This window comes from Dasypus novemcinctus, chromosome 18 (assembly GCF_030445035.2).
Source record: "Dasypus novemcinctus isolate mDasNov1 chromosome 18, mDasNov1.1.hap2, whole genome shotgun sequence".
Taxonomy (NCBI): Eukaryota; Metazoa; Chordata; class Mammalia; order Cingulata; family Dasypodidae; genus Dasypus; species Dasypus novemcinctus.
Window position 1 is genome coordinate 22,175,878 of NC_080690.1, and position 11,461 is coordinate 22,187,338.

Consider the following 11,461-nt stretch of genomic DNA (forward strand, 5'->3'; position numbering starts at 1 on the left):
GCGCAGTACTGATGCGCGCAGGGAGTGCCGTGCCACGCAGGGGTGTCCCCCACGCAGGGGTGTCCCCCGCATAGGGGAGCCCACGCACAAGGAGTGCCCCCCGTATGAAGACTACATCTTTTTTTTTTTTTTTAAGATTTATTTATTTATTTAACTTCCCCCCCTCCCCTGGTTGTCTGTTCTTGGTGTCTGTTTGCTGCGTCTTGTTTCTTTGTCCGCTTCTGTTGTCGTCAGAGGCACGGGAAGTGTGGGCGGCACCATTCCTGGGCAGGCTGCTCTTTCTTTTCACGCTGGGCGGCTTTCCTCACGGGCGCACTCCTTGCGCGTGGGGCTCCCCCACGCGGGGGACACCCTTGCATGGCAAGGCATTCCTTGCGCGCATCAGTGCTGCTCATGGCCAGCTCCACACGGGTCAAGGAGGCCCGGGGTTTGAACCGCGGACCTCCCATATGGTAGACGGACGCCCTAACCACTGGGCCAAAGTCCGTTTTCCAAGACTACATCTTTAAAGCATGGGTCTCGGAGAAGCATCCTCAAGTCTTTTTTAAAAAAAAAAAAAACAGCCCAGGAATGTCAGGCAGAGAGGCTGGTGAGGGGGCGTGCAGAGGAAAAAGGCTGGGACTGGGGTTGCGTAGAAGGCTGAGGGGAAGTGGGAGCCAGAGTTATATTAGTAGTTGTTAGGCTTCTCCTTGTGAAGTAAACGATGGCTGCCTTTTGAGGAAGAAAAATGTGCTTGTGGTTTGCCACTTCAAAAAGTGTGTTCTCACCTTTGTGATTGGAGGACACTTAACTGCGGTGGCCAAGCTGTCTTCTGGTTGGGGAAACTATTGTTTCTTGGGAATCTGACTGTGCCGTCAGTCCTGGGAGCAGAACCAGAGGAATACCCAGAAGGAAGCAGGGGCAGCATGAGTCTCCCAGACTAAGGGGCCCTGAGTGGGTGACACTGGATGCTGATTAAGTCCCCCCTTCCACTCTACACTCTGAGCGTGGAAAGTGGACTCTGCACCTACCAGCCTGACTTCCATACATATTCTTGCAACATACTGGAGGCTAATGGGAGTGATTTGGCTCCACCCCCCAGAATATACTTGGTTCTGGGAGAAGTCTCTTTCTCCCACTGCCTCCTCTGCAGATCTTGATTTATATAAACTATGCATAGGCGAGGAGTTAGAGGGAAAGACTGCTTGCTCACCTACCCCTCCCTGGTGACAGAATTTCCTGTCCTGACCCTGCCTCAATAACTCTATAGCTGGAGGACAGCATGTGCCAAGGCCCTGGGGTTGTAGGTAGCATGGCTGGTATGTTCAGACTTTAGTGGGTGAGGGGATCTGTGCTATTTCCTGAGGCTAAAAAGTGGAAGCAGATTCCCTAGGATTTCAAAGTCGAAGCAATTAGTTGGTTATCTTAACAGCAATGGGAAGCCATGGAAGAACTTGAGGCAGGGGATAGCATCAGATTTTTGAAATGATAGAGAGGTATGGCACTGAGGCAGGGAGACTGTGGTGGGGGCGGGGTGCAGGTGAGAGATAAAAGTGGCCTGTACTAGGGAAGAGGCAGTGGGAATGGAGAGGGACACATCTGGGAGATGTTTGGAGGTGGAACCAGCAAGATTTGGATTTGGCCTGGAGGGGGTTCTGAGGAGAGGGATTCATCCTAGTGGCACTCAGTTTCCACCTGCCTCCACCCTGTTTCAGCTTCTGGCTGCCATCAGCACCTGAATAACTTCCACCAGAACTTCTGTCCCCAAATTGTCCCTGTGCCAGGTATGTGCTACTGACCCTGGGGGCTCCTATCCTGGAGGCCAACAATGGACTGTGTGCTTGTTTTCCCTGCACACAGAGATGGCCTCAGGTGAGGTTAAGGTATAGCCCATCCTGTTGGCTAAAACCTGCTTCCTACCTGGGCTTGAGAGTGCAAATGCCCCCAAGTATGTAAGGGTCTGGGTGTGTCTGCATTTTCACGATTGGCTTTACATGGGCACCGCAAGGCTGAAGCCAGCAGGGCTGTCCTGTTTGAGGACCAAAGTTGAATGGTGTGGAAAATTATGCTGCCTGGCCAGTCTAGAGAATGGTGCCTACTTTTTCTGGCTCAGTTCAGCCTATCTCTGCCGGGTTAGAGGCCTCTGGGAAAAAGCTCAGAAACCATCATTCTCCCCGCCCAGTCCTTTGTTGGCAGCTGTTGTTTATTTACTGGGACTTCCTGTCCACCTCTTCCCCATTCTTTACACCTGCGCTTCCTGGGGGGTGGGAGTGGAACTGTCAAGCTGTTTATCCGCTAAAACCCACATCCTTGCCTTGGAAGTCAGCGGATCCAAGAGCTTCTGGAGCCTCTCAGCACCCAGCTCTGGGTAGGTGGGCGTGGGGGGCTGCTGACCAGCAGTGGGTGGTACAGAAGGGAAAGGAGTCCAACCTGGGTTAGGGCACCCAAGCTACCAAGGGCAGGAGCACACCTGCTGTCCTCTGAAGCAGAGCCCTAGGGGCCTCATGCTTTGCAGTGGGTCTGCCTAGAGGCCCCTCCGGCCACCTTAGGTAGGGAGTAGACCCACCTCCAGCACAGTGCCATTGGTTTGCCCTTCCTCCTGCCGACAGGCACTAGGCAACATCAAGTACACGATCCCTCAAATACATCCAAGCTGGGACCCTTTCCCTTCCTGGGTATCCTGGGGCTCCCAGTCCCTTTGGAAGAATTTTGCTCATTTCCTTCTTAGGGACCTTCTTGGGTCTCCATTCCTCAGACTGAGGTGACTACCCACTCATTGATCAGTTCTGCAATCTGGAAAAGATTGCAGAGTGGGAGGCTTCAGGTGGGAGGGTTCTGGGAAGAACTTTGAGAGGCTGAGGAGCAGGAGTAGGAGAAGTTCACTGGGGATGATGGAGTTTGGGTACAGATCCTGGACCCTCTCAGGTGAAGGAGCCTCTGTTGGTGGAAGGGGGTGGGTGAGGGGGCTACATTGGAAGAAGCAGCTAGGGGGAGGGCCTGAGGCTGGGAATGGGGTGGGGCCTGCCCAGGCAGAAGGGAACTCAGCCCTGGAGCTTTCTGAAAGAGCAAGAGCCACAGGAGCTATGAGATAAGGCAGATGGAGCCCACAGAAGCCTGTTGTCAGGTCTTTCCCGAGGACTTCTGATCTGGAGGAGGCCAAGGTTTCCACAACTGAGGTAGGAGAGATCCTGGCGAGTAGGTCAGCCAGCAGCTCTGGGAGGGAGGTGCTGGGGTGGGGGGCTCTGCTGCCCTGGAAGTGACCTCATTTCCTTCCTCCGCGAAAAGCTGACCGGCTTCCTGCTCTATTGAGTAAATGTTCCCTAAACCTCTCCAGTTACTTGATGAGTTTTCATTCCACAAGTCCATCCATTCAGGTCCTAGGGAGGTGGAGCATCTCCTCCACCAGGGGCTTTCCTGAAGCTGGCGGGGGAAGATGGGGAGGATGCCTCCTGACGGTTCCCAGTTCTTGGCTTGTGTCCCCAGGGGATGGGCACCCTGGCATGGGGTAAGGTAGGGGAGCGAGAAGTCTGGCATCCAGTCCCTCGGTAGGCCCAAGACCTTTCTTGACTCCAGGGTCATTTCCAGAGACTGACTCCTTCCCCAAACCCCACATGACCCAGCTCAGGGAGACCCACAGCCCAGGGCCCTGTGGGCTCACAGACACCTACTTGCTTCCCTCAGAGTGCCCCGGGCAGGCTGTGGACAGACAGGGACATAATATGGTTGGGAGAAGCCTTGGAGCAGAGGGCCTCTCTGGGGAGAACAAGCCAGGGGGACAGGGGGGAAAGGACAACCTGGGTCAGGCCGCTCCATACAAGGGGGTGAGGTGGCCCGGAGAGACCCGCAAGGGGCAGAGGCAGAGGGAGCCCGCTATGGTGGAGCCCCCTGCGGTAGACCCCCCGCACCGCCGCTCCTGCGCATTAGTCACAGGATCTCACTGCCCTAGACCCCTCCTGGGGAGGCCACGCCGCTGGGTCGCCCAAATTGAGAGACAGGTCCCAGTCGTCGCCCTCTCCCCTCGCTCGTCCCTTCAAGGCTCCCACGACCTACCCTCCGCCTGCCTACCTGATTCTGAGCAGCATGTGGCCCGTGGGCTTCGAAGGTCCCCTCACACTCAGCCGGCAGCCTCTGGTGGGTCTGCTGCTCCTGCTGCCACTGCTGCTGCCGCCCACATCTGTCACCTGCGCACACACCACGCCTGGCGCTCCTGGCGCCAGGACCACACTGGACCCTGCCAGCGGCTCGACCAGCCCGGGCCCCTCCAACACCCCCAGTGTCCCTGGCCTGCGGGAGCGCACGCGGGCCCTGATGCGGGCCTTCCCGCTGGTGGATGGGTGCGTAGGTGCGGGGAGGGGCTTTTGGGGGCTGAGGGCACCCTTGGGCAGGGAAAGGGTCCCTGAGAGCATAGCACTAGTGAGGAGGCTCCCTGACACCATATCTGGGTGCCCCCCTCCCCTATTACACCTGGGTACCCTTTACCCTCTCCTGTCACCCCTCCTTGATGGGAACCCCCAGCTAGAGCCTTAGGATGCTTCCATAAAGTCTGTGTAGGGTGTGGGATGGGCATCCCCCAGGGCTGGCCTAGGCCCAAGTGACATGTCCTGCCTGGCCTGGAGGCCTAAGGAGCTGACCCTGCTTTGACATCCCTCCAGCCACAACGACCTGCCCCTGATCCTGAGGCAGTTTTACCAGAACAGACTGCAGGACGTTAACCTGCGCAATTTCAGCCGTGGCCAGACCAACCTGGACAAGCTTCAAGATGGCCTCGTAGGAGCCCAGGTACTACAGGGACACGCAGGGCACCACAGCATGGCTGCTGTTGGGGAGTGTGGGGGCCCAGAGATGGCAAGAGGTAAGTGACATGGGAACTCAGTTACCACAGCAATACAAAAAGTACCCTGATAGGGACAACGGAGGCTGCTGGGGCTGCAGTGAGCCAGCTGGGTGGGACCAAAGTACCACACTGGGTGCTGTGATGGGCATCGGGTTACCACAGGAACAAGCCTCTAGGCCCCCAAGTGTGGGATGGCTGTGACAAAGGAGCCTTCCCCCAGTTCTGGTCGGCCTACGTGCCATGCCAGACCCAGGGCCGGGATGCCGTGCGCCTCACGCTGGAGCAGATTGACCTCATCCGCCGCATGTGTACCTCCTACTCGGAGCTGGAGCTCGTGACCTCCGTTAAAGGTAGGCGGGGTGGGGGGTTAGGGGCTTGATTGAGCTGCTCCAGCCTCTGAAAGTGATCACCTGACCTACATGCCCCCAGCTCTGAATGACACCCAGAAGCTGGCCTGCCTCATTGGTGTGGAGGGTGGCCACTCACTGGACAGTAGCCTCTCCGTCTTGCGCACCTTCTATGTGCTGGGAGTGCGTTACCTGACGCTCACCCACACCTGCAACACGCCCTGGTGAGCATAGTACAGATGGTGAGGGCCCACTGGGCCTGAGGTCACGCTTTCTCCCTGGGACCTGGCACTGGCCCTGGAGTGGGGAGGGGAGTGGAGATTTGCCGAGGAAGGCTGAATTGCGGGGCCCTCTGACTGCCAGGCACAGCTCACCTGGGGTCCCTGCTTTTGCTCCAGGGGGTTGCCGGGATAGAGAGTTCAGCAGGGTCTCTAGTCTCCTGTGGCCAATCAGACTGCCTCCTGGCCATCCCGCAGGGCAGAAAGCTCAGCTAAGGGCGTGCACCCCTTCTACAACAATGTCAGCGGGCTGACCAGCTTCGGTGAGGTGAGCACCCTGCTCCCACACCCCGCCCCACTCAAGTGCACATGTCCCACCTATTCCCTACAGATACGTGCGCACACATGTGCCCCTAATGCCCTCCCCCCTACCTGTTCCTGCAGAGGGTGGTGGCAGAAATGAACCGTCTGGGCATGATGGTCGACTTGTCCCATGTCTCGGATGCCGTGGCACAGCGGGTGCTGGAGGTATCACGGGCACCTGTGATCTTCTCCCACTCAGCTGCCCGGGGGGTATGCAGGAACCCTCGGAACGTTCCTGATGACATCCTGCGACTTCTGGTGAGAAACTGCCCTGGCTCTCGAACCTAAAGCCAGAGGTTCAAACCAGGTGCCCTTGAACCTGAGCCCCTGACCCTTCATCTTCCTCAGACTCCAGACTGAACATCATCTGCCCCACAAACCCATGGTCCACAGCCTCTGAACTCTTGAATCAGAGATTCTAGGTGGTAAATACTCCTCTGCCCCTCAAACCCAGGCTCAAGACACCTCCACCCAAATCAGGACTGGGACTCTTCCAGTCACACAAACTGGAAGAGGTGGTTTCTATTGACCCTCAAAACCAGGGCTGAATGCTTCACACACAGGGGCCCAGAGGGTGGGCAGGCAGGCACTTGGGTTGAGGGGCCAAGCTGAGTGTCCATTTGTCCATCTTGCAGAAGAAGAATGGTGGCATCATGATGGTGTCCTTGTCCATGGGAGTGCTACAGTGTGACCCGTTAGCCAATGTGTCCACCGTGGCAGGTGAGCCCCATCCTGGGCTTTCTAAACAGTTCTGACTTGGATCTGAAGTCTGGGGCCTCAGGATAGCCCCAGCAGTTTGACCCACCCATGAGCAGTAGACATAGCTCCCAAAATTCCAGGGATAGACAGAACAGAAAAATCCAGTGATAGACCTTGGTGCCACTGGGCACTTTGGACCACAGAGTCAATAGTGCAGTACTGATGGGTGTAAAAAGACAGCAGGCATGGAGCCCAGGTGCTGACCACCTGCTCTGCTGCAGGGAATCCCACAGTGCCCTGCCCCTGCCTCTCAGGGGCTGGACAGCCCCTCAGGTCTCTGGAATCCTTGTCAGTTCTACTCTTTGTCCATCTCCCATCCTCCACATCCCTGGAAATGAGCCCCCACCAGGTTCTCAAGGGGATAGGAGGCAAGGGGAAGCCTGGATGGGGCTTGGCCCACAGGGGTGGCTCTGGAGTCCACTCCAAATCTGAAGTCCATTCTAGAGCCAGCTGGGATCAGTTCAGGTCAGACCTCTGGGCCCTCGGGTAGCTTCACTGGGTGCCCAGCCCTGGAGAAATTTGCCTGCATGGCCTACAGGCCACAAGAAAGGGAATCAGCGGAGTCCAGCCCCCACCCCCACGCCTGTGCACACTAACTCTCCACCCCCAGATCACTTCGACCACATCAGGGCAGTTATTGGATCCAAGTTCATCGGGATTGGCGGAGACTATGATGGGGCCGGCCGGTGAGTGCTGCACTGTGGCTTGTCTGGGGCTGGGTGTGTGGCAGTGGGACACCCACACTGTGGTTCTCATGACCTTTAGGTTTTGACCACAGCCTTGGGTCTGCTGGCCCACCTGGTATTGCCCCTCTCCCACGGTCTGTTTCCTGGGCTCTCCTTGTCTCTCCCTCCTGTGGCCCAGGACCCCACTCCAGGTCATTATATTTGGCTAAGCTCTGGGTCCCCACTGTCATCAGAACTCACCCAGCACATGCACCCATCCCAGCCCCAGCCCCAGCCCCAGCCCCAGCCCCAGCCCCAGCCCCAGCCCCAGCCCCAGCCGACACACTTATTCAAAACAGACTGTCAGTCAGGTCTTATGGGCTGACCGTCTTCCTGGCCAGCTGAGTCTGCACATGCAGGGGGCTCACCCCTGTTCTTAATAAGCTATTCACTTTTATTTTTTAATCAAAGAAAAATTTGCATTCACTGAAAGACATAGAACTTAATAGAACAATTAATGAATTCTGACAAATATTCAAGGAGGTTTTGAGGCTGTATTCTAGAGAATGAAGAGCAGGGATTCCTCTTGCTCTCTGAGTCTCCGTTCCCATATCAGGGCTGGGGCTCAGTGGGCCCTGGATACATAGGGCTTTGCCTGAGTCAGGATCCAAGCCTGAGGCCCTATGGCTGGCTGCTGGCCACACAGCTTCCCTCAGGGGCTGGAGGACGTGTCCTCGTATCCAGTGCTTCTAGAGGAATTGCTGCGTCGTGGCTGGAGCGAGGAGGAGCTTCAGGGTGTCCTTCGTGGAAACCTACTGCGGGTCTTCAAACGGGTGGAAGAGGTATGCTGTGTGTGGCAAAGGAGTGGCTCAGGTGTCTGAGCCGGTGGGTGCGGGGAGCTGTGAAAGCTTCTAACCACCCACTTCCACCTCCCGCTACAGGAGGGAAACGAGTGGCAACATCCCTTGGAAGATGAGTTCCCTGATGAACAGCTGGACAGTTCTTGCCGCTCTGTCCTAGCACGTCTACAGCAGAGGAAGTATTTAGGTCCTGACCAGAAACTAACCGAGACTCCAACATATTGGACACCCAGGTTGTCACCTAAGGGGTCACTCTCAAAATCCTCTCCCCATGTGGACCCAGGCCTCACAGTTGTTGCCACCCTCCCAGTCCTTATTTTGTGGCTCTGGTGACCTACTCAGTCTGGCCAGATGTGGTAGGGTCTTGTGGGAAAAGGGGACATTGAAGTTCAGCCACCAGTTGCTCAAGGAAGACCTGCTGGCTGTGGCTAAGAGGTTGGGTTCAGAACTGGGTGCAGACACTGCTGAGTGGGTGGGTCTGGGGGTGGGAGTGGGCCCTGTTCTGTGTTCCCTTGAGTAGCTTACCTCAGGCCACATCCTGGCCCACTGACCACCAACTTGGAATCTCTCAGGGCTTTCTGGTTCAGATTCCCAACAAAGGAACCTATCTGGATCTTTTTTTGAAATAAATTTTATTGATACAAATTAATAAAGGATACAGTCCATCCAAAGTATATAATCAATGGTATTTGGTATAATCACATAGTTGTGCATTTATCACTACAATTATTATTAAAAATTTTCATTATTTCAGTAATTATAATAATAAAAAACAAGAAAATTCTTCACCTCTCAGTCCCTCCATGCTTCCCCCCATTGTCTGCTCTCGGTGTCCATTCGCTGTATGTTCTTCTGTGTCTGCTTGTATTCCTCATTAGGCGGCTCCGGGAACCAATCCTGGAACCTTCTGGAGTGGGAGAGAGGCAATTACTCTCTTGCGCCACCCTGTTCTGCTATATCTTCTTTTCTCCTCTGTGTCTCTTGTTGCGTCACTTTGCCGTGCCAACTCTCTGCATTGGCCAGCACTCCTGCACAGGGTGGCTTTCCTGCACTGGGCGATATATCCATCCAGAGCTGCACTCCTGCGTGGTGCCGGCACTCCACGTGGGCCAGCTTGCCCTCACCAGGAGGCCCTAGGCATCAAACCCTGGACCTCCTATATGGTAGATGGGAGCCCAATTGGTTGAGCCACATCCGTTTGCCTCTAGCTATTCTTGCAGATTTATTTCTTTATTTTTAAAGTAGTTTTATTGATATATATTCACATACCATACAGTCTATCCAGAGTGTACATTCAATGGTTTTTAGTATAATCAAAATGTGCATTCATCACCACAAAATATTTTAGAACAATTACATTGCTCAAAAAAAAAACTCCACACGCTTTAGCAGTCACCTCTCGATTCCTCTATCCTTCCCCAGCCTTACATAACCACCGATCTAATTTCATCTATATAAATTGATTTATATTTGCATTTTATATAAATGGAATCATATATGTAGTACTTTGTGGCTTGTTTCTTTCATTTAGCATGTTTTTGTCTGATATTAACATCTTGTAGTATTAATATATATTAGTCCAGTTTCAAAAAATAAATGCATTTATATATTATATATACAATTCTATCTATATTCATATTTTACATGCAGTTTTACTATACTATATAGTCCCATGTTATATTTTTTAGCTTTCTTTTTTTTTTTTTTTTTTAAAGATTTATTTTTATTTATTTAATTCCCCTCCCCTCCCCCCGGTTGTCTGTTTTCTGCGTCTTTTTGCTGCGTCTTGTTTCTTTGTCTGCTTCTGTTGTCGTCAGCGGCACTGGGAAGTGTGGGCGGCGCCATTCCTGGGCAGGCTGCTCCCTCCTTCGCGCTGGGCGGCTCTCCTTATGGGTGCACTCCTTGCGCGTGGGGCTCCCCTACGCGGGGGACACCCCTGTATAGCAGGGCACTCCTTGCGCGCATCAGCACTGCGCATGGGCCAGCTCCACACGGGTCAAGGAGGCCCCGGGCTTGAACCGCGGACCTCCCATGTGGTAGACGGACGCCCTAACCACTGGGCCAAAGTCCGTTTCCTAGCTTTCTTTTTAGTAATATATGTGACCTTAGACTTTTCCTTTAAATCACTCTAATACCCACGTAACAGTATTGCTAGTTATAAAAATTATATTGTGCTTTCACCTTTTCTATTCATTTCCAAAATTAACATACATCCTTTTTACCAATTCTGCACAAGTTAAACCTCAGTTTTCCATTCTCTAACGTCTTTCCAGTGACCCACATTCTAATTATTAACTCTAAGAGTTTACACAATATATTTAGTTGGTAATAGCGCAATCATACTGTATTTGTCCTTTTGTGTCCGGCTTGCTTCATTCAACATAAAGTCCTCCAGATTCATCCGTATTGTCATATGCTTTATGACTTAATTTCTACTTATAGCTGCATAATCCATCATGTGTATACACCACAGTTTGTTTCTCTATTCATTGGTTGATGGACACCTGGACTGTTTCCAACTTTTGGCAATCGTGAATAATGCTGCTATGAACACCAGTGTGCAGATATCTGTTCATGTCACTGCTCTCAGTTCTCACTACCCAGTAGTGGTATTGCAGGGTCACTTGGCAAATCTATATTCAACTTGTTTAGGAACTGCCAAACAGTCCTTCACAGTGCTATACCATTCTACATTCCCACCAACAGTGAATAAACATTCCTATCTCTCTACATCCTTTCCAACACTTGTAGTTCTCTATTTTTTTAATAATGGCCATTCTAACAAGGTGTGAAATGGTATCTATTTGTAGTTTTGATTTACTTTTCCCTAATCACTAGTGATGATGAACATTTTTTTCAAGTGTTTTTTCACCATTTGAATTTCTCCTTTGCCCATTTTTTAATCAGGTCATTTGTCTTTTTATTGTTGAGTTGTAACATCTCTTCATACATCATGGATATTAAACCCTTATTGGATATGTGATTTCCAAATACTTTCTCCCATTGAGTTGGCTGCCCTGTCACCCTTTTAACAAAGTCCTTTGAGGTGCAAAAGCATTCGTTTTGAAGAGGTCTCATTTATCTATTTTTTTCTTTTGTTGTGCGTGCTTTGTGTGTAAGGTCCAAGAAACCACCACCTACAAAAGGTCTTTAAGATGTTTCCCTATATTTTCTTCTAGAAGTTTTATGGTCCTGGCTTTTATATTTAGGTCTTTGATCCACTTTGAGTTGATTCTTGTATAGGGAGTGAGGTAGGGGTCCTCTTTGATTCTTTTGGTTATGGATATCCAGTTCTCCCAGCACCATTTGTTGAAGAGACTATTTTGTCCCATTAACATGGCTTTAGTAGGTTTGTCGAAAACCACTTGGCTGTAGAAGTAAGGGTTTATTTCTGGACTCTCAATTCTATTCCACTGATTGGTTTGTCTATCTTTAT

General features: G+C 52.4%; 1 protein-coding gene across 3 annotated transcripts; it reads left to right on the top strand.

Moving 5' to 3' along the window:
* The first annotated feature begins 2,241 nt into the window (after positions 1-2,241).
* LOC101429478 (dipeptidase 2) lies at positions 2,242-8,809 on the top strand. 3 transcript variants are annotated; one of them, XM_004459633.5, is made up of 12 exons: positions 2,291-2,347; positions 3,104-3,155; positions 4,015-4,313; positions 4,632-4,758; positions 5,034-5,163; positions 5,243-5,384; positions 5,637-5,706; positions 5,823-5,999; positions 6,377-6,461; positions 7,111-7,186; positions 7,872-8,007; positions 8,107-8,809. In XM_004459633.5, exons 3-12 carry the CDS (start codon positions 4,060-4,062, stop codon positions 8,356-8,358), a joined length of 1,449 nt encoding a protein of 482 aa, XP_004459690.1. In that variant the 5' UTR covers positions 2,291-2,347; positions 3,104-3,155; positions 4,015-4,059; the 3' UTR covers positions 8,359-8,809. The 3 variants fall into 3 exon arrangements, with proteins under 3 accessions (XP_023444913.1, XP_023444914.1, XP_004459690.1); XM_023589145.3 differs by lacking the exon at positions 3,104-3,155 and having other exon boundaries at positions 2,242-2,347; XM_023589146.3 differs by lacking the exons at positions 3,104-3,155; positions 4,015-4,313 and having other exon boundaries at positions 2,242-2,347.
* The last annotated feature ends 2,652 nt before the right edge of the window (positions 8,810-11,461 follow it).